This window comes from Fusarium oxysporum, chromosome III (assembly GCF_013085055.1).
Source record: "Fusarium oxysporum Fo47 chromosome III, complete sequence".
NCBI lineage: Eukaryota > Fungi > Ascomycota > Sordariomycetes > Hypocreales > Nectriaceae > Fusarium > Fusarium oxysporum.
Window position 1 is genome coordinate 1,848,115 of NC_072842.1, and position 21,067 is coordinate 1,869,181.

The 21,067-nt window shown below is 48.5% G+C and overlaps 6 protein-coding genes across 6 annotated transcripts; 4 read left to right on the forward strand and 2 right to left on the reverse strand.

Moving 5' to 3' along the window:
- The first annotated feature begins 75 nt into the window (after positions 1–75).
- On the forward strand, positions 76–1,816 carry FOBCDRAFT_21455 (uncharacterized protein). Its single transcript, XM_031176068.3, has one exon. The coding sequence runs from the start codon at positions 301–303 to the stop codon at positions 1,708–1,710; it is 1,410 nt and encodes a 469-aa protein (XP_031047201.2). The 5' UTR covers positions 76–300; the 3' UTR covers positions 1,711–1,816.
- A 932-nt stretch (positions 1,817–2,748) lies between these two features.
- Positions 2,749–5,026, forward strand: FOBCDRAFT_217612 (XPC-binding domain-containing protein). Its single transcript, XM_031176069.3, has 7 exons — positions 2,749–3,016; positions 3,114–3,161; positions 3,232–3,304; positions 3,357–3,436; positions 3,490–3,819; positions 3,879–4,367; positions 4,422–5,026. The coding sequence occupies exons 1-7, from the start codon at positions 2,999–3,001 to the stop codon at positions 4,554–4,556; spliced, it is 1,173 nt and encodes a 390-aa protein (XP_031047202.1). The 5' UTR covers positions 2,749–2,998; the 3' UTR covers positions 4,557–5,026.
- Positions 5,027–5,801: 775 nt separating this feature from the next.
- On the reverse strand, positions 5,802–7,912 carry FOBCDRAFT_217613 (transcription factor TFIIIB subunit BDP1). Its single transcript, XM_031176071.3, has one exon. It carries the CDS (start codon positions 7,780–7,782, stop codon positions 6,049–6,051), a length of 1,734 nt encoding a protein of 577 aa, XP_031047204.2. The 5' UTR covers positions 7,783–7,912; the 3' UTR covers positions 5,802–6,048.
- A 169-nt stretch (positions 7,913–8,081) lies between these two features.
- FOBCDRAFT_217615 (BRE1 E3 ubiquitin ligase-domain-containing protein) lies at positions 8,082–11,233 on the forward strand. Its single transcript, XM_031176072.3, has 5 exons — positions 8,082–8,447; positions 8,754–8,897; positions 8,956–9,013; positions 9,069–10,672; positions 10,729–11,233. Exons 1-5 carry the CDS (start codon positions 8,265–8,267, stop codon positions 10,900–10,902), a joined length of 2,163 nt encoding a protein of 720 aa, XP_031047205.3. The 5' UTR covers positions 8,082–8,264; the 3' UTR covers positions 10,903–11,233.
- A 38-nt stretch (positions 11,234–11,271) lies between these two features.
- On the reverse strand, positions 11,272–12,489 carry FOBCDRAFT_21475 (uncharacterized protein). The gene has a single exon (XM_031176078.3). The coding sequence runs from the start codon at positions 12,248–12,250 to the stop codon at positions 11,351–11,353; it is 900 nt and encodes a 299-aa protein (XP_031047211.2). The 5' UTR covers positions 12,251–12,489; the 3' UTR covers positions 11,272–11,350.
- A 3,212-nt stretch (positions 12,490–15,701) lies between these two features.
- FOBCDRAFT_217624 (P-loop containing nucleoside triphosphate hydrolase protein) lies at positions 15,702–20,788 on the forward strand. The gene is made up of 6 exons (XM_031176079.3): positions 15,702–17,112; positions 17,214–17,371; positions 17,492–18,110; positions 18,225–18,791; positions 18,847–19,632; positions 19,765–20,788. Exons 1-6 carry the CDS (start codon positions 16,071–16,073, stop codon positions 20,640–20,642), a joined length of 4,050 nt encoding a protein of 1,349 aa, XP_031047212.2. The 5' UTR covers positions 15,702–16,070; the 3' UTR covers positions 20,643–20,788.
- The last annotated feature ends 279 nt before the right edge of the window (positions 20,789–21,067 follow it).

Genomic DNA, 21,067 nt, shown 5'->3' on the forward strand with positions numbered 1-21,067 from the left:
AGCGACTTGGACACTCCTATCTCTGGTTGGCAAATTGGTGCCATTCAATATATATACCGCCATCTATTATCGTTTATCAACAACCATATCATAGTCGCACTGCAGAGCCAAGGTCGACGAAGCATAGCCAATCCAGATTATGCAGTACCACTCAACGTTACACACCTTACGAGAAACAAGATTAATTTTGCAACGATTTACGGGAACCAAAGAACGCTTAGTTCGAGGTTAGCCACATACCAGCTGTCGTACTGGGGCTTTGCAACTACGCAACATCGTCTTCACCAACTTTCAGAAACAATGCGACGCACCCTATCAATCGTTCTGGGCTCTTTAGCCCTACTGGTCACAGTGGCTGTGATAGCAGTTCTTATTGTTCTCACAATTCATACACCCAAAGAATCAAGTGGCCGAACACTCTCGAAAGTCTCTGTTGCCCTCGAGGTTGTAACTCTCGTCATCCTCTGCTGGTTCACCTCCACATATGTTTCAACTTCCTTCCGGCGATGGTCAACACGATGCCTGGGTGTTGACTTTGGTGCTTGTCTTTTGGCAATACTATTTGCTACTGTTGCAACAGTGGCTACTCTCATTCAATTCAGCAAGTCTAAATTCGAAAATGAGGATGGGTTCACAGGCTCGAGTAAGAGCAGTCTTCTCGTCGGCCTATCCGCTAGTCTTGGGGTGTGTTTCTTCCTTCAAACCGGCTTCTTATCCGTTCATTTCTTCCGTACGCGACAAAGTGATCAGAAGGCACTTTCACTCCACACTCTAGAGGAGGACCGAGGCTTGCCATCATTCCGATCCAAGTCGTCTCTGAAGTCGATCCCCTATAGTCACACAGCTTCAGATCATGACACAGCCCCCAGAGTGATGAACTCGATGGACTCTCAAACACCTACCCCATCCATACGTGGACGTTCCAGATCCGGTACTGCAACTTCTATCAAGGTTCAACTTTCAAATGCTATTCGGTCTGCGACTGTCAGAAGTCACGTATCGTCAAGCGAGTTTCGACGACCTATTTCGACCGACTCGACAATATATCAGTCCAGTGAAGATGCCTTTGACACCTGGGATACATCGTCTGTTGATACAAACAACCGCCAAGTGGTTATGGAAGCCACAACTCCTCCCCAGCAAACCCAAGGCCATTTTCTCGAGACAATTCCTGGTAGTCCTTCACCAAGCAGAACGTCCACACCGAACAATGATATGCCTCTCGAGCCGCCGAGGATCCGCATGCGAAGCCGAAGCTTCAGTCCGGTAACTATAACACGTGAGCAAATGAGCCCTCAAACGTCGACGACCGATCTCCCTGAGCCGTCCCTGAGTGAATCTCATATTCATCCGCTCTTCCGATCCGACTCGCCTACGCCGCCCCCAATGGCTACACCTGGCACGGTTGTCTTGGCCTCGCCCAATGCTGGACAAGTCATCACACACCGCCAGAGTGTACGGTCTCTGCGGTCTGCCTCCATAACAGTGGGCCCAAGCCCTCTCAGCCATCGGGATGAGCACGAGAGCATTAGAGAGGAGCAAGAGTCAGAGACAGACTCCCTAACGACAATTGACCGGCCGCTTACCCCTCCCATCCCTGAGTGGGTTATGGGTGCCGGCGCTCGATCAAGTTGGTCGGATTATAACAACCGCAAGTCAAGAATTGACAATGCAGGTGATGGAGAAAGTAAGAAGCAAGAGAAGAACTAACGATGTCACTCTGGTTGAGTGACAGTATAATGATGAAAATGAGCAGGGGCATGTGAAAATAGCGGGCACTATGATATGGACAGACTCCATTTTCTTATCTTTTTTTTTATCCTTCCAGACGCCACCGGATGGTAAACTCAGAGTTCTGTACAGACCTGGTGGAACGAACTGAGTAGGAATACGTGTATACCAATGAAAATAGCGAGGCGCTTTTATGACTTGATCTTGGGCGCTAGAGGCGCGAGGATGGACGACAGAGATGCATTGTAAGGTAGAAAAAAGGCTAGAAAGCTTAGAAGCAATATCAAACACTTGTTAAAAGAACCTGAGTGTGTTCATCTCGGACAATACGCTGAGGAATAATTCCATGCAGGTCTTGAAGTCGAGAGGCAGAGACAGGACTTTCATAAAGGCTTCATACTTTGTTCTTTGAGCCTTATGAAGCATAACAGGCCTTGACATCTCAAATAACTGTGATGTAGCGCAAGACTGTCTCGGAGAAAATGCTGATGTTCCTCCACGTGGCGAGGTTATTTGTGTGGGAGTTCTAATACAATTCTCCTGTTACGTGTTACGAGTTTCCATCACTGGTTCGAATCCAGAGAAGTCCAGGACCTAAAGCTTCTCCTATAGTAGGGACTAGACATTAAGTTCGGCGATGTCAATACCCAGAACATGATAGGTGTATTTCAAAGATGGTCATATTATTGACTCTCATCCACAGAAGGGATTTCAACTTAATTTCAGGATGAATAACTCTAGATGTATTTTTGCGTACGAGTGTTCCCAACAGAAATCTACTCTGCTTCTGTGCCTGGTACTGTACTCTCTCTTGCTCACAGTCTACAGATCAATACAGCCCTGGAGGCTCTGATAAAATGCATCTCTAATTCTCAGGCAGCAGGACGCGCGCCTTCTAGCCATTTGGTAGCCTGGAGTGGCTGACAAAGGTACACTAGGCTATTTTTGGTGGTAGTTGGCTTGAGAGTAACCCTTCCAACTCACAGGCTCATGCCCCACCTTTTCCCTCAGCCAAACGTCAACTTCGTCCAGGCTGTAAACTACTAAGCTTTCCTCCAACACACTTCTATATCTACGTCGACGATTTTATTTTCTTCCACCCGACCTCTCTCCCACATAATCTCCCCCTCGTCAACAAATCTTCGATCTTGACGCATCGACTCGACTCTACTACCGCGCCTGTACCGAACGAGACGACTCTATCTAATCCCAGGTCGCACTTTGCCTCCCACCTCCCCACCTCAGAGTGACAGAGTCTTCGCCCATCATGAAGGTCACCTTCAAGGTACGTCACGATTCATGCGCCGCTGAATCTGCATTAATGAGCTTAACTTATCGTGCTTGTTTCCCATTTTCTTGGAAGTTGACTAAACGTATTTCAGGATCTCAAGCAACAAAAGTTTACCCTCGACGTCGAGCCTTCTGAGCTGGTATGCCTGCCCCGCGTTGGCGCTTGTAGCTGTATGCGCAAATCATTCAGCCAGCTGATACACTCGATAGATTTCTGCCGTCAAAGAAAAGATCTCAGCTGAGAAAGGATGGGAACCCAAGCTGCAGAAGCTGATCTACTCTGGTACTTATTTACCTCTTCTGTCGCACTACATGGTCGCTGACGTTATGCCAAGGCAAGATTCTGAAGGATGAAGAGACTGTTGGCTCCTACAACATTGAGGAGAAGGGTTTTGTGGTCTGTATGGTGAACAAGGTATGGAATACCGACTCCTTGATAGGAGCTTACATACTGACAGCTCGCAATAGCCTAAGCCCAAGCCCGAACCCAAGGCGGCCGAATCCAGTGCTCCTCCTGCCACACCCGCCCAGGCTGTTGCCAACACACCTGCAGCCCCTGCGGCCCCTGCGCATTCTTCATCTCATCAGACTGCTGTCCCCGCGACACCTACTCCTCAGCGCTCTGTGGATGCTGGAACTGGTGCTCAAGCTGAGGAGCCTTCTGGCCTTGCTATGGGATCCCAGCGCACCGAGGCGATCGCAAACATGGAGGCCATGGGCTTTGAAAGAAGCCAGATCGAAGCGGCCATGCGCGCTGCCTTCAACAACCCTGACCGTGCTGTCGAGTATCTTCTTAATGTTCGTCTTGAATTTTCCGAGCTGTCGTGAGCCACGATTGCTTACTTGGTTTATTATAGGGCATTCCCGACAATATCCGACAAGAGCAGCAGCAGCGTGAGGCGGCTCCCGCGGCTCCTGCTTCACAACCAGCTCAACCCGCCGCTTCCGCCCAAGGTGCCTCTGATGAGGGTGGCGTGAATTTGTTCGATCTTGCTGCTCAACGTGGAGGTTCTGGTGGCCGAGGAGGAAATGGAGGGAACCAGGCGGCGGCAGCCGCAGCTGCAGCTGCAGCTGCTGGACAAGGTGGCGATTTGGGTAACCTCGACTTTCTGCGACACAATGCTCAATTCCAGCAACTCCGCCAGGTTGTTCAGCAACAACCGCAGATGCTCGAGCCAATCCTTCAGCAGCTTGGAGCCGGCAATCCTCAATTGGCCGAGTTGATTGCTACAAATCCAGACCAATTTCTCCAGCTCCTCGGTGAATATGCCGATGACGACACTCCCCTACCCCCTGGGGCTCAGGCCATTTCGGTCACTGAGGAGGAACGAGATGCTATCGAGAGGGTGAGGTTTTTCATTTCGATACGGCCTTGAATCTAAACCACTGACATACATTAGTTGTGCCGCCTAGGATTCGATAGAGATCAGGCCATTCAGGCTTATTTTGCCTGCGACAAGAACGAAGAACTAGCTGCTAACTTCCTCTTTGACCAACCGGAGGATGACGAGCCTGCCCCCAACAACAACAACTAAGGGCAGATGAGCTGTGCAGAACAATACGCATTACGATTATGAACCGAAGGAAAGGGCACAAAACCAGGCATTCTTTGTGGAATCACCATCTGGCGACGGCGACGGACCAGGAATAGGACAACAGAAGAGGATCATGAAAAGAATGCAGCCATTGGTCCCAGCTAATAGAGCAGGCATAAATGGTGGTTTTGATCTTAGAAAGCTCCCATTCTATGTTTGCATTGTGATAATGAACACCTGGTGTAAGGTGGGTAGGTAACTGAGGATTCTTCAGCTACTTCTGTCCTTACCTTATCGTGTTATAGTGACTACCTATGAAGCTGCCTTAATTGAGTAGTACGATGGGATGTCAAAATCAGAGAGAATACGAATAATGCTGAATCTCACTGCTGTTTATAGGATATCAAATTCAAGCTTCATAGTCTAAACACTAGAAGAATTCGAGCCTCTGCATCAGGAGGGAGGGAGGGAGGGATAAATTAGGACGGGTACTCAAAGTGTATCCTAAGTTTGCTCTATCAGCCTAAAATCATTTAAGCATTCATATCTTTTCAAATCAAAACCCTAAATTCCTGTCGTTTCCGAGGTGGCACAACTCACAGGCTGTATGATCCATTTTTGTCAACCGTTACAACAATCCAATGAGTGTCAGATGGTATCCCATATCTTGAGCATTGTCGGTGGTAGTTTTATGCCCTTAGTACTGTAGCATGGGCGATGCGCTCTGCAGCCGCCGTTCCGCGGTCAGTATGCTTCGTAGACATTTCTAGTCGCAAGCACTAGGGATCCTCATGTCTCCCTAGTCATGCAAGACTCCTTCTCCTTCTTCTGTTTACTTTCTGTGCTTTTCCGGCTTTTTAGTTCGTCGTTTAGGCTGCCCTTGTACAGAGGCAATCACGAGACTCGCTGGCCTTGTACGATCCATGACCAGGAGTATCCCACTACCTAGTATTAGCCATCGACATAACCGTACCCATAATCCCGCCAGTCTAGCACTCACACATCATGCTGGGAGAGCCCTGCTGAGATCTCTTATATCCGGCCACTAATCATCCGTTGGCAGCTTGCTAATTACTCTGTCGTTTTCAAAACCCGCAAGTCTATGCGTATAATTGCCAGTACTGACTGACCCTGCCACCCCTATGTTTGGATCGCCAGCTTGACTTGACACAGGCCACGGTCTTATGTTTACACCCGTTGGATGGCACGAAGCTATGATTTGTTGAGACGAGAGACAGACGTCACTTATCATGATAATATATGTTATTAAGCAGGTTTAAGATTCCACATTGTGTACCTTGCCCTAGGAGAACTATTATTCTGTAGAGACTGCTCTCGAAGCTAATTCCGTGTAACCCTTTCTTTCATTCGTGAGCAAATAAAAAAACCCTATGGGTATCATGCCTGTCCCCGTTACGCCGCCCGAATCATGTCTCCGATTTTGGACGTGCCCTTGATCCTGATTTCGGCCTGATTTATGTCCTCACCCAGCTCAAGCCTCTTGAGCAATGGGTTCGCCGTTTAGCCCGTAGGCTACTGCCTGCTTCTTTTTCCTCTTCTTTTTCTTCGCGTCACCTTCGTCGTCATCCTTGAACAGTTCCTCACGTCTCTTGCGCATGATCTCGGCCTGCTCGTCAGCTCGACGTTTCTCCTCGGCCTCATATTCTTCCTGGATCTTGCGCTGCTCAGCCTCGATGTCTGCCACTGGCTCAAACTCGCTACCGGTGAAAGCCTTGTATTCTTCGAGATCGATCTTCACCGTCTTCTCGCCAATGAGGGCAGCGTTGACGCGTTGTGGACAGTGACGCTCCTCCCGATTGAATTTGAGTTTGACATGACGCCGCTGCTTGCCCGGGAACATTTTGGAAATCATCTCAAAGTCCGTACCGAGCATGCGCAGACCGCGATAGAAGAGCTCTGTCTCTGCGTCGGTCCAGATATTAGGACCCTTAAGCTTGGAGGTGTTCATGAATGAATTGCTGGTGATGAGGCGCGTGAAGTCGTTTTCTTCGACTGTTTCCATATCTCCGGCTGCAGCGGCTGCTCGAGCATGTCTGTCCACAGCCAACGAGCTTTGGTCGATCACGATCTGCCCATCAACAATACGGAATTGAGGTCCTGAAGGTGCAACTGGAGCTGAAACCGAGGGGGCTGGCGACGATGCAGCAGGGCTTCCAATTTTCCCTCCTTGGCCACCGTCTTCGGGGGTTGCTGAGCTGTCACGTTCGCCGTCAACTCCGAGTTTGATCTTCATTCTTGCCCGCCTCTCTCGTTCTCGTAGCTCATCATGTCTGCTGAATTTCTTGCCAATGTGAAGATCCTTGGTCAAATCAGCCATCTTAAGCTTCTGTAAGTCTACCAGTTGAGATTCTGAATCTTCTGGCGTAAGTGAGCGCGCCCGTCTGTTTTTGGGTGTACTTGTACCGCTCTGGGTAGTCCTGCGTTTTCTGGGCTGTCTGGGTGCTGCGCTTTGTTCATCGGTTTTCCTCTGACGTTTCTTCGTTTTCGAGCCTCCCTCTCTTTCAACCTCATCCTGGTTTACCTGGTTAATTTGCTTCCTGGTTCGTGGCCTACGCGTTGATTTGGGTACATTCTGCGGTTCTCCTGAGGTCTCTTCGTGTGTATCATTCAAGTCAGCAGCGGGGAGAGATGGTGTATTTGAAAGGTCAGTTCCACTTGGCCCTTCCGAGTCATCTGGAGTTGGTGTCTGCAAAACAGGAGACGGAGCATCATCTGTACTACTTGAGTGAATCTCACTATACTGTGCAGGAGGCTGTTGACTTTGTTCTTGCTCGCTCGAGGTTGTCGCTTGGACAGCCGTGGTAGGCACTCCGGTTTTTTCAGGGTTGCGCTCGGTGTTCTGGTTCGCAAGTTCACTTTGCTTTTCTTCTGGAGGCCTTTCCTGGGCAAACCCTTCAGTTGCAGCATGTTCGTCCGGCTTTGAAGGCTCCTGGATCGTCGATGGTGGGGTAGGAGATTGGCGACCAAGTTCACAAGAATCTTGAATTTGCGATTCAATGGGTGAGCTTACGGGATCCTTCGCCGATGGTGTTTCTAACGATCGATGGGACACCTCCTGAGCTTCTGAATCTCTTGAGTCGTGCGGAGGAGAAGCAGCTGGTGGTGCTTTGGGAGGTTGTGAGGGTACTGGTGCCGCGGGGCGTCGAGCGGCGGGGATCTTGGGTTTGAAGGCAGGCCCTCCTTTCTTTTTGAAAATGGAGCTCATTGCGCAAGCGTTTAATCATGCATGTATTGTATGCGATTTCCGATATGTTATCTGTGTTGACATTTCCGAACGAATTGCGACAAGAGAACGATTCAGAAACTAAAAAGTACTCGTACCAAGCAGCCCAGAAAAAAGGCAGAGAAAATAAAATGCGGGATGGTGGAGATGCCCAGTGGGCGAGAATTATCCGCCCATGCAAATCGATAAGAAAAGCTCCACTTTCCGAACGAAGCTAGACTGACACTAATCCCCTTTGAGGTGGAGACGCCGCGCTTCTTGTTCTGCGACTCAACTTCGAAATTTCAACTCCTTACCCGAAGAAACGTTCCATCATCATAACACGCTTCCCCGCGCCATCACTTGATGATCGCTCGCACGTCTTTGCTCGCGACGGGAATTGGCTTGAAAGCGCTCGCACGACCGACCCGTCGCTTTTCTTTGGCAACGCGTCCGCCTTTTTGCCCTATGCCACGCGACTTCTGATGCCTCTTACAACCACGCCCTCTGCCTCCCCTCGCCCATCCACAGTCTCAAAGATGGAGGATAGGAAACGGCCTGCCATCAGCAGTGCCGATGATATAGCCCCTCCGAGCAAGCGAGTTGCCGTCAATGGCTCCAAGGCTAAAGATGACTCTTCCGACATGAAGGAGGAGAGTTGGATCGAGGTAAGTCACACGACGACATCTCCTATTGCCAACGCTTGAGTATCCAACCCATATGTTTCCCCCCTCACTCTGCCTATCACGTAGGCTTCTATTTCCGGCTTCGTGCCATTCTGTTGGGATGGTCCTGGACGGCATTGCTCACCAAGCCAGTGATGATGCTCGCCTGCTTCTTGCGACACCGCAATAGTCGGCTCGGAAGTGCATTCGTCATGCACCCAAATGAGAAGCGCCTCCGCACAACCCAAGAAAACATCACGCAACTTGCTCGACGTATGGAGGTGGAAATGTCGCTGACCCAATCATCAGGCCTACACAAAGGGCGCCATCTACCGGCAGATGCAAGAATATAGTCGAAAGGCTTCTACGTACGAGTCACGCCTCGAGGAACTTCACAAAAGATCTGTCCATCATGACGACCACTTGAGACTTATCGATGCTTGGTGGCGACAGGTTTGTCCCACCCTTCTCCAGGCCCCACTATCTGTGGTATAGCTAAACAAAGAAACAGGTGCTTGAGGAAATGGAGCTTCTTTCAGACTCGGAGATCACTTCTACAACACCATCCGGTATGAGGTCCTTTGTTCTAAGTTACCAGCCGTGCTTTTTCTAACCTATTCGCAGATCCTCCGTATCTGAGTGGCGTGACTTTCAAGGATCTTCATGAATTCCAGAAACATCTATCCGACAAAGGCAAGACGATCAAATCCAGAGCTGAAGCACTCCTCGGACGATTGGCCTCTTCGCGAGGCAAGATTGACCCCAACGCTGCTGCGCTGGAGAATAAGGTTGCAAGTCTGCTGGCAACACAAAAGGAATACTTGTTCAAACTGGACCGTTTGAAGAGTGAAAAGGACCAGCTGTCTGAACAACTGAATGCTGCGACTTTGCGATATTTCAAAGCGGAGAAGAAACTAGACCGTGCCAAAAGCTTTCAGGTGCAGAAGCTAGAACAACAAGCATTTGCTAATGCCACTCGCCCTTCTGCATCTGGCGATGGGAGTGCTGAGGCCGGCGAAACAAATGGCAATGCGGGTGAACTGTTGCTCAAGTATGAAGAGGCAACTGCAGCTGCTACCAAGCAAAAGGAACAACTCGACGTCATCCTGGCTGAAATCAAGACCCTTCAGGACGAGAACTCGACTCTTAAAGCGAAGAGGGAGACCTTAACCGATGAAGACTTCATTCGGACCGACGTTTTCAAACAATTCAAAAACCAGAACGAGGATCTCATCAAACGTATAAACACCCTTGAAGCTACAAACAAACAGCTGCGAGAAGAAGCCGAAAAACTACAAGCAGAGCGGTCGACGTTCAGAACTCAGCTTGAAGCAGACGCAAATCAGGTGACACAGGAACTTGAAGCTGAGATCATTTCCAGAGATCAAGATCTTGCCCGAGTGCGATCGGCGCGCGATGAATTGCTGGCCGAAACTACGCAACACAAGGCAAGATTAGAACAGGACCGGGCATCAATCGATCAAGTCAAGGCTCTGGCGTCTGCCAAAGAGGATAGAATTACGGCTTTGGAAGCAAAACTTTCACGCCTTCAACCGAACGAGGACCAGCAAGCTATTCGCCCGGATATCGAGGCATTGACAATTGATGAGCTTCGTCTGCACTACACAAAATTGGAACGGGATTTCAACTCTATCAACACTGAATTCCCGGCTATGGAAAAGGCATACAAGAAAATAATTCAAATTGCTCAAAAGAAAGCGATGGATACCAGTGCTGCAGAGGAACGCATGGCAATACTAATTGCAGAGAAGAGTAAAGCTGACCAGAAATACTTTGCCGCGCGAAAGGACGCAGATACACGCAACAACGAGATTCGATCATTGCGGCACCAGAACAGCAAGAGTTCGGAAATCATCGCCCAGCTAAAGGACCTCGAAACGCAGAACCGTACCCTACTGGGTAATTTGGATAAACAGTTAACCGATTTGAAACAAGCAAATGCCGCCCTGATGACGGAGAACAAGAAGATGGAAACAGCAAGCCTCGATGCTCTCCGCCGTACTGAATCTCTGAACAAGCAAGTTGCTGACCTGACAAACCTGGTCAAATCTAAAGATGCAGCTTCTGCTGTGGTTCGTGAGCGCAACACGATGCAAGAGACTGAGGTGGAGAAGATCAAGGTACGCCTCGAGCATACACAGAAAGATCGCGACAATTGGAAGAATAAGGCATTGAGCAATGCGTCTGAAGAAGAAGAAATGCTACGGGTAAGTGATCCAAGAAAACAATCCTGATGTTTTATCCCATTTTAACGCGCTTCCAGACGTTCGCTCTATGCACTATTTGTCGTATCAATTTCAAGAATACGGCGTTGAAGACGTGTGGCCATTTATTCTGCAACCAATGTGTGGATGATCGCATCAGCAATCGCATGCGGAAATGTCCTACATGTTCCCGAGCATTTGACAAGATGGACGTTATGCCCGTCCATCATTGAACGAACAGCGCAGTGGAAACAACCTATCTTACACCTTACTTCTGTTCCTTATATATGCGATACCTCTTTTTCTACTTCATTAATTGCTTGCGTCAAGCATTGAGCATCCATCCTATACCTTTCAGGCATTTGGGGGTGGCTGTATGTCCACCTTCACCGGACTATGTTGGGCCACTATGATCTGGACAGCGCATCTTGACGGTTTCCTTCTCTGGGCTAGATGGCTACTCTTGGAAAGTCATCCATGTATTTCTAAACCACTCAGCGGAACACTTCACGAGCCGCTGCATGCATGTATATACTCTTTGTAAAGAAAGGAGGGGGTTGGGGGTTGGGGGTTGGGGTACTTCAGAGTCAGTGTATGAAATAGCAGGATAAATGGGAAAGCGTCGATTATGCTACCAAAAAAATTCGGAACTCTGGTACATGTGTCTAACGGGGTGATTATCTATCTACGGCTGGTTGAACCAAAACCAGTGCTCTCATGACGATTCGAATTGTTGGATCCAGATGACGATCCAGAATGACCACCCCATCCAGAACCTCCACGTCCGATGCTGCCATACCCATCGTTGTGGTGATTATGATGGTTTTGCTGATTACGGCTACCAGCCCAGTATCCTGCTGCGGCTCCTCCTGCGGCACCACTCCAGAACCCGGGTCTCCAAGTGTCAGATTGCGAAGAAGGCTTAGAACCGGGATATGGAGGTGGAGGGTCATCGCCGTCAGGACCCCATCCGGGACCCCATCCTCCGGAGGACCATCCGTCGCGACGGCGTCGTGGTCGGTTAGAGTTGCCACCAGCATCTTGTGCTCTGTAACACGCTGAGTAAATGATCCAGCCGAGAATAGCAACGAAAATAATCGTGAAGAGTAGAGCCCCCCAGTCAGTACCACCTCTGCCGTCACTAAACCATCCTCCGTTGGCGATATTTGGATAACGGCGTTCGCCCTTCCTTGTCAAGGCAACTCTGTATTCAACACCGCAACTACCCTTCAGAACATAGGGGTCGTCGGGAGAGTTATAACCCTCACAGATCACATCCGTCGTGACAAGCTTGAGCTCCTCTGGAAGCGAGGCAGTACAGCTCCATTGAATATCCTCATCACCCCAGCCGGAGCCTTCATTGGTGCAGCGCATCACATCGATGTCGTAAAGTTCACAGAGCGCCTTCTTGGAGACACAGCGCAGTTGGGGAATAGCGCCAACACGGCGATGATTCGTCATGGCTCCATTACCGCGGAGGGTGAGAGATCGCACATCGGAAAGCTTGATGGCATCCTTGGGGCGGGCGGCCAGCGCAAAAGCCGGCAGTGCAAGTAGCCAGGCGAGAGAGCCAGGTATCATGATGTTTTGGGGGCTATGACGCTATAGGGTCGACTATACGAACTCTGTGTGCGAGCCTGTGCCCGTATGCTTATCGCGAGATTCTGGTATGGCGAGTATGGTGAGGTTTTGGAAGTGATGGGAGTTTAGTTTTATCTTGGACAGAAGGAGACGTGTTAAGTTGGACACGTGCCGTGGCGATAAGAAGTCTAAAGATGGGCTTGAATGAGATGATGTGGCGATCGTTGTAGTAAGCTCTGATGATTTGTTCAGTCTCTGGTAGCATCCAATGAAAAGACGAATAGACGATTGTTGCCTAAGGCTTGAAGTAGCAGTCATGGGAGCAAGGATGGCCAAACTCGTTATTGACAGCTATAGAGAGCCCTGGCCTCCTGGGGATAGCAATACATTTTTGTTCTCATGAGTCTAGTGTACTCCATTCTCTCGCTGACCTGAACCTCCAAGGTTGCCATCATGACATCCAATTTGTCCTAATCGAAGCCCCGGGTAAGCATCATTCGTTCGAGAGGACTCCGGTTATAGCAACATAAGGCAGTGTCGAGTAAAATAGAAGACCATTAAGTAATCCGTTTTCTATTACGTTCTGCATAGTAATTAATGCACAAAGTCCATTACGGTAAATCACATCTACTTCATCTAGTACTGGTCCTCGGAGTGAGGGCTTCGAGACATACATCCAATATCGAGCGGCGGCAAAACCGGCAAAATGTCTACAGCAATACAATCATAGCATCGTAAGCCAGTATTCAATATTTCTCTACTCAATTCAAAGGTCATTCATGTCGTGCTACTGTTCCATCTTTGAGATCATGGTCCGCATAATGCAGGTTTCAAGCTTCGACAAAAATTGGGGTTATTGTTCATGTTTTACGGGATTATAACCTCAGTTCTGTATCTTTAAAATTTCAGAATTAGATAAATATCTATCTACTCTATTACTGTAATACCGAATCAATTTGCACTCTGTATACAGCGTCCTGCAAGAAACTACTTCACATACCATCAGCTCCAGGGTGGGTGCGATTATAGCAGGGAGCATCCTCGTTTATCGCCCCATAACCATGAAACAAGTCCTTTATGCGAAACTGTGGAACCTCACCTGAACTTTTAGGTAGGTATTACAAGAATATTATTCTGGATGCCCTGGGAAGCAAGAAAACCTCAGACCTTGAGATAGGATGTCCAAGATAAACTGACTAAAGGCCCCCCCAACTTTATGCTAACTTAAGTAAATATTTTTATCATTTAGGGTTGAAGTCTTTAGTTTTCTTGTCTCCTCTAGAGTTGTCATCAACCTGACGGTTACAGCGGCACAATACAAGCACTGTCATGCTTCGTCTCACACGAATACCCCTTGAGAACACTCGATAGAACGGCCATGGGGTCAACTCGAATGCACCCGTCGTTGTGTACAAGTCAATTCGAAACACCTACTAGTTATGAAGTCAAGGTTGGAAAAATCTCATTTGATAAGAGCGGCAGCAGGATGTATTGCGCTGGCACAAGTCCCCGAGCAAGGATGCTGATAACACATGGCCTAGGATGCAAGATCCTTCGCTCGACTACGTCTAACGTCAGTCCTGCACAGGACGTAGAGGTTTAAAATACTCTGTACCCTCATGCAGATAGAATTCCCAACAACTCAGCCTCCTAGATGATCACCATTGAGGGTGCCAGGGCTGACCTTACAAACCGATAGTGATTTGGTGACTTGGAAACTCACTTCAAAGAATGGAGCACAAAATATGAAGTGCACTGCCCAGGCAGGTTCCCACGTTCCACATTATCTGTGCTTTCAACAGGGAGTGGTTCTGTAGTTGATTGGCATTACCGAGTTGCAGCAAGCCATCTTCGCGAATGCGAGAATTGCGAAGCTGTTGGTTATGCCCCATCATCACGACAAGCCACGCAATCTAGAATTTATCGGAATTAGCAACTAACACCAGTAACGGATACGAAAATAAGTTTAATGACCGGGATTCGGATTCGGGAGCTACCGACCACCTCCTAGCCTCATTCTATGCTGACAATCGGGAACCGGCGTCAAGAACTCACCGACCTCCGATGACCACCACCAATATTCAACAGGATTGTAAGTTTACCCGACTCTCCTGAAGAACACATTCGCTATTGAACGAGATTGTTATTGCTCTTCTCATTATTGTGCAGCATACAGCTCCATCTGTGTACCAAAGTGCTACCATACTCGAACCTCAATACCTCATCGAGGTGACATGAATCTGATGCACAACGGCTTGTGTATTGCAATGCTTTGCCCCCTGTGGTACAGCGCTGGGACATTCAAGATCACTCTGGAACCTGTTGCTCGTGCTCACTGACTATGGCTTACCTGACGCTCGAGGCTTGTGGAGTGCCAGTGGTTATTGCGTCCAAGGACTCTTGTTGGATAACATAATACGAAGCGTGCCGAAGTCCCGTGCTTCTTATTTACCCGGCTCCAGTTTCGACTGTCTTTAAAGACTCCGAAGCCTGGAGTAATAAAAGTGAACCGATAGTGGCAGATTGAAGCGAGCCGGGCGCTGTCCGAAAGCAGCAACCGTTTCGACGCCGCAGAAATGCTCCACAGAAGCTCGGTCACCTAACCGCTCTCTGCAACGAATAGTCTGATCGTTGGCTGGCGGGAAAAGGCAGGAGATATGAATGTGGAGCCAAGAGTCACAGTAAGGTAGATAGACGACGAAATATGTTTATTTTATAGAACAATCATCAAGTTACAAGTAAGGCTTTAAAATATCAAAAGAGCCAGATCGTAGAGAAATATTGTATTCATATAATGATAATTTTAACACTAATAGTATTCGGATACGAACGACTATAATTCCTTGCCTTCTCTTTTCAACCTAACTGGAGTCGAAGAGTGCGAGTAAGCATTGATGCATTTTCGCTCCGTAGGATTACCCACTACGGGTTGTCGGACTACTGCGGGAGTCCGAGGGCAGATCCAATGATTCAAGACAGTTAGAAACAGACAGCCAAAGACAATATACACGGTGAGATGACTCAAACAATCAGTACATATGCAACTTTTTGACCGGGAGGATTGTACAGTCTCCATCGCCACGGGGATCTCTGACTCCCCAAGACATTGGATGCTGAGATCACACACAGATCAGAGATCCCTGTATTGAACCGGCTTACGGGGTCTTGAATACGCCTGAGCATGAGTGACAAGTGACAATGGAACATTCTTCACCAATGATGCTCTCCCCTAGGCCCCAATCTGCAAGAACCCCGTATTGGAGTCGCCAATGAATGATTAGCGGATTAGACATTCTTTTAGCTGAAAAGGGAAACGAAGCGTAATCGACCTCTGACCACTGCTAGGTTGTCTATTCCCGGTGCCTTTTTGTGTCCCGCAGGCCGACAGCAAGGTACGCTAAGCCAGTCCAACAGATGGAGCGAGGGTGTGTGGATGTGTTGCCCAAGCTCAGTTATTTAAATAAATTGTCCATTCATCTCGAGTCGCATTTTCTTGTGTTCTCGATCGCGAAATAAAACAGACCCCTCGCCAGCTGCTTATCACCAACACAGTCCGTACAGACAGGAGACTGCTCGCTCACCTTGGGCCCCATCGTTGCCCGTACTGCGGCGCATTCGACTTCAACTCTCTATGCGAAAATATATGAACACTCAATACGCATGATTCGCTAATCTCGACGACAACCATATCAACTCAACACCTACTGGTGTTTCCTTTTTATCCAAGGGTGTTTCTTCACCCCGCCACTAACTTACTGTACACCTACTCTTCTTGACCACTCACTATACGGGCTGGTTCTTCAAGAGCCACATTATCACCATGACCGAAATTTCGGAAAAGACAGCCGCTGCAACAAGTAGCAGCGATCCCTCGCGACCATCGTCGTCAAGCCACAGCGGGAGTGGTTCAACCGACAAAGATGCAGTTCGCCCACACATGAAATCTTCGAGCGACCCCAACAACGAAAAGCTGGACCTGACAAAGGCCGATTCAGCAGTCATTGTGCCCCCCAAAGCAGAAAATATCGAGGATCACTATAGACACTTGCCGCCTGACGAAGCCGAGGTATTGCGACGCCAAGTGGTTAGCCCCGAAGTCAAGCAGGGCGTGGCTGTACTATACAGATATGCCTCCCGCAACGACATCTTAATTATTCTAATTTCTGGTCTTTGCGCCATTGCCGGCGGCGCGGCGCTTCCTCTTATGACCGTTGTCTTCGGAAATCTTCAAGGCGTTTTCCAAGACTTTTTTGTGAATCGTACCTTGACAAGCAGTGCCTTCAACGACAAATTGGTGGAATTCGTTTTGTACTTTGTCTATTTAGGCATTGGCGAATTCATTGTCGTATACATTTCGACTGTTGGGTTTATTTGGACCGGAGAGCACATCGCTGGAAAGATTAGGTCTCATTACCTTGAAAGCTGCTTAAGACAAAACATCGGTTTCTTCGATCAAATTGGCGCAGGCGAAGTGGTCACAAGAATTACGTCCGACACGAATCTCATCCAAGATGGCATCTCGGAGAAGGTGTCTCTCACTCTTGCAGCTGTGGCTACATTCGTCTCGGCCTTCATCATCGGTTTCATCAAGTACTGGAAACTGACCCTGATCCTTTTTTCCACCGTCATTGCTCTCCTGATCAACATGGGCGGTGGTTCGTCCTTCATATTAAAATATAATCGACAAAGTCTTGAAGCCTATGCTCATGGAGGAAGTCTTGCAGACGAGGTCATCAGTTCTATTCGAAACGCTGTCGCATTCGGGACGCAGGAACGCCTTGCCAGGCAATATGACGCCCATCTCAAGAATGCGGAATACTTTGGGTTCCGTGTCAAAGGCGCTGTCGCTTGTATGATTGCAGGTATGTGTTTCTCCAGGGTGTTGAAGATGCATGCGAATGGCTTCCACCAAATCCTCAAATTTTCAAGTACCTTGTACAGAATAAATCTCTAATCAATTCAGGCATGATGCTGGTCCTGTACCTCAACTATGGTCTGGCCTTTTGGCAAGGTAGCAAGATGCTTGTAGATGGTGAAACTTCACTTTCTAACATCCTTACTATCCTCATGGCCGTGATGATTGGAGCCTTTAACCTAGGCAACGTTGCCCCTAACATTCAGGTATGTTCCTCCCAGCTCTCCCCAGCCCCCTAGCTCTTATTTGCGGCCTTTGCTGTCGGCAGTTTGCGTCTTTGGATATATACCACCTATGTACTATTTGGAAGCTAATATTATTCGCAGGCTTTTACGAATGCAGTTGCTGCTGCTGCCAAGATCTTCAATACAATCGATCGTGTTTCTCCCCTCGATTCCTCTAGCAATGAGGGCGAGAAGCTCGAGAATATTCAGGGCTCTATCCGGCTCTCGAAAATCAAACACATCTACCCGTCTCGCCCGGAAGTCACGGTTATGGATGATGTGAGTCTCGAAATCCCGGCCGGCAAGGTGACGGCTCTTGTTGGGGCCTCAGGCTCGGGCAAATCGACGATTGTGGGCTTGGTTGAACGGTTCTACGATCCTGTGCAAGGCACAGTTTACCTGGATGGGCACGATATCTCAAAGCTTAATCTCCGATGGCTACGACAGCAAATGGCTCTTGTCAGCCAGGAACCTACACTCTTTGGCACTACTATCTTTAACAACATTCGTCACGGTTTGATCGGCACCAAGCATGAAGAGGCGAGCGAGGAAAAACAGCGTGAGCTGGTTATTGAAGCAGCCAAGAAGGCAAACGCGCATGACTTTGTTTCCTCCCTTCCCGAAAAATACGAAACCAACGTTGGAGAACGAGGATTTCTCCTCTCAGGTGGCCAGAAGCAGCGTATTGCTATCGCTCGTGCCATCGTTTCTGATCCCAAGAGTAAGTATACCGACGGGAGATAAAACTTGAGATCTTGAACTAAAGTCCAAGAGACTTAAAGTTTATCCCCCCCTCTTTGTGTCGTCCGCATTTCTTGAACTAACATGGTTCCAGTTCTCCTCCTCGACGAAGCAACAAGTGCTCTCGATACCAAGTCGGAGGGTGTTGTGCAAGCTGCGCTTGAGAACGCTTCCGAGGGTCGCACAACCATCACCATTGCTCATCGCCTTTCAACTATTAGGGATGCCCACAACATCGTTGTGATGTCCAACGGTCGTATTGTCGAACAGGGTACTCACAACGAACTTCTAGAGAACAAGGGTCCATATTCAAAGCTCGTTTCGGCACAGAAAATTGCCGCTGCTGAGACGATGACCCCTGAGGAGCAAGCTGCCATTGATGAGAAGGAGGTATCACTTATGCGGAAGATGACGAGCGAGAAACAGGCTGCAATTATCGCTGACCCTAACGATGACATCGCAGCCAGGCTGGACCGCACAAGCACCACAAAATCCGCATCGAGTCTGGCTCTTCAAGGTCGCAAAGCCGAGGCCGAACAAAAGTATGGCTTGTGGATACTTATCAAACTCATCGCGTCTTTCAACAAAAGGGAATGGGGATTTATGATTACGGGACTCATATTCTCCGCTATATGTGGAGGAGGCAATCCTACTCAAGCTGGTACACGTTCTAACTATCTTTTTCGAGTAACTCATCATGGCTAATTCTGTTCCAGTTTTCTTTGCTAAGCAGATCACGACTCTGTCAGTGCCTGTAACAGACCAGAACCGTCACCAAATCAAGAAAGATTCTGATTTCTGGAGCGCCATGTATCTCATGCTCGCCTTTGTTCAGTTGTTTGCATTCATTATTCAGGGTGTCTTGTTTGCGAAATGTTCTGAGCGACTAGTCCACAGAGTACGAGATCGAGCTTTCCGAGCCATGCTTCGTCAAGATGTTGCCTTCTTTGACCGCGATGAGAACACTGCAGGGGCACTCACTTCATTTCTTTCGACTGAAACAACTCATGTTGCTGGACTGAGTGGCGTGACTCTGGGCACGCTGTTAATGGTTGGCACGACACTCATCGCTGCCATTGTTCTATCCCTGGCAATTCAGTGGAAGCTTTCACTCGTGTGTATCTCATTGATCCCCGTCCTCTTGGGATGTGGCTTTTTCCGCTTCTGGATCCTCGCGAAATTTCAGCACCGCGCTAAGGCTGCCTATGACAGCTCTGCCGGGTTTGCCTCCGAGGCAATATCCGCCATCCGAACCGTCGCCTCACTGACGAGGGAAGAAGATGTCTTAAAAACCTACAGAGATTCTCTTGCCGTACAGCAACGCAAGAGTTTAATCTCGGTCCTCAAGTCCTCCACGCTGTACGCCGCTTCGCAGTCCCTCCTTTTCGCATGCTTCGCAGTCGGCTTCTATTATGGCGGTACCCTCATAGCGAAGTTCGAGTTGAGCATGTTCCAATTCTTTCTCTGCTTTATGGCGATCATTTTCGGCGCCCAATCAGCCGGTGCGTATCAATGAAGATTCAACTCAGCTACCTGATGAATCTGCCCCTATACAGATTCAACCCAGCTATCTGAGGAATCTAGCCCCATACGCCATTCAAGTTCAACACAGCTAACCAATTATAAATTGACAGGTACAATCTTCTCCTTCGCTCCTGACATGGGTAAAGCGCACCACGCTGCCGGAGAACTCAAAAAGTTGTTTGATAGACAGCCCGTGGTTGACACTTGGTCAGATACTGGAGAGCGGTTGTCTCAGGTTGAGGGCACTCTCGAATTCCGTGATGTTCACTTCCGTTATCCTACGAGACCCGAGCAACCTGTTCTGCGTGGGCTGAATCTTGTCGTAAGACCTGGACAGTATATTGCCCTTGTGGGCGCATCAGGCTGCGGAAAGTCTACTACCATTGCACTTTTAGAACGATTCTACGATCCCCTTTCTGGCGGTGTGTTCATCGATGGGCACGAAATCAGTACGCTGAATATAAACGACTATAGATCGCACATTGCACTTGTCAGTCAGGAGCCTACACTTTACCAAGGAACCATCAAGGAAAACATCCTTTTAGGTACCGCACGCGAGGACGTCTCCGATAAGGATGTCGAATTTGCCTGTCGCGAGGCTAATATATACGACTTCATTATCTCACTCCCCGATGGCTTCAACACCATTGTTGGTAGCAAGGGTGCGTTGCTGTCTGGTGGGCAGAAGCAACGTATTGCTATTGCAAGAGCTTTAATCCGAGATCCTAAGATCTTGCTCCTTGATGAAGCGACATCGGCTCTAGACTCTGAGTCGGAACATGTGGTACAGGCAGCGTTGGACAAGGCGGCTAAGGGCCGAACTACCATAGCTGTTGCCCATCGTCTTAGCACTATTCAAAAGGCCGATGTCATTTACGTTTTTGACCAAGGTCGTATCGTTGAGCAAGGAACACATACGGAGTTGATGAAGAAGAAAGGACGTTACGCTGAGTTGGTTAACTTACAGAGCCTCGAGAAGCAGTCGTAGCGAAGAATTTTTCTGCATTGTATTGGCGTTTGGGCGATCTGTTATTAGCAGGGACATCCCTCTCTTGAAGAACGGAGGATATTTTCTCATTATTGTTTGTAATATTTCTGATGTATACCATCTGATCAATCAACTCTCTTCAAACATTCCAATGCCATACCACTGACATGCGAACTGTGAATGTGTCGTGCATTAATGCATTATCTCCATTAGTGGTTAGACACGGGGGCCTCAGGAAGCAAGAAAAACCTCAGACTTTGAGAATAAACTCATCAAGGAGCCTCCTAAGATCTAAGTAATTTACCTGAGTATTTTTATAATTTAGGATCGATATCCTATGTCTTATTGCCTCCCCTCGAGGGGCAATCGGAGTGCCGCCACATGGCTATCGTGTGCAACAGTACATCCAAGACAGGGAGGAATAA

Coding starts and splice junctions, on each gene's coding strand:
- FOBCDRAFT_21455 (XM_031176068.3), top strand. CDS start 301: ATGCGACGCACCCTATCAATCGTTCTGGGCTCTTTAGCCCTACTGGTC.
- FOBCDRAFT_217612 (XM_031176069.3), top strand. Junction 3,162..3,231: donor ACGTCGAGCCTTCTGAGCTG/GTATGCCTGCCC, acceptor TACACTCGATAG/ATTTCTGCCGTCAAAGAAAA. Junction 3,820..3,878: donor CTGTCGAGTATCTTCTTAAT/GTTCGTCTTGAA, acceptor GGTTTATTATAG/GGCATTCCCGACAATATCCG.
- FOBCDRAFT_217613 (XM_031176071.3), bottom strand. CDS start 7,782: ATGAGCTCCATTTTCAAAAAGAAAGGAGGGCCTGCCTTCAAACCCAAG.
- FOBCDRAFT_217615 (XM_031176072.3), top strand. CDS start 8,265: ATGCCTCTTACAACCACGCCCTCTGCCTCCCCTCGCCCATCCACAGTC. Junction 8,448..8,753: donor AGGAGGAGAGTTGGATCGAG/GTAAGTCACACG, acceptor CCCAATCATCAG/GCCTACACAAAGGGCGCCAT. Junction 8,898..8,955: donor TCGATGCTTGGTGGCGACAG/GTTTGTCCCACC, acceptor ACAAAGAAACAG/GTGCTTGAGGAAATGGAGCT.
- FOBCDRAFT_21475 (XM_031176078.3), bottom strand. CDS start 12,250: ATGATACCTGGCTCTCTCGCCTGGCTACTTGCACTGCCGGCTTTTGCG.
- FOBCDRAFT_217624 (XM_031176079.3), top strand. CDS start 16,071: ATGACCGAAATTTCGGAAAAGACAGCCGCTGCAACAAGTAGCAGCGAT. Junction 18,111..18,224: donor CATCGTTTCTGATCCCAAGA/GTAAGTATACCG, acceptor ACATGGTTCCAG/TTCTCCTCCTCGACGAAGCA. Junction 18,792..18,846: donor AGGCAATCCTACTCAAGCTG/GTACACGTTCTA, acceptor ATTCTGTTCCAG/TTTTCTTTGCTAAGCAGATC.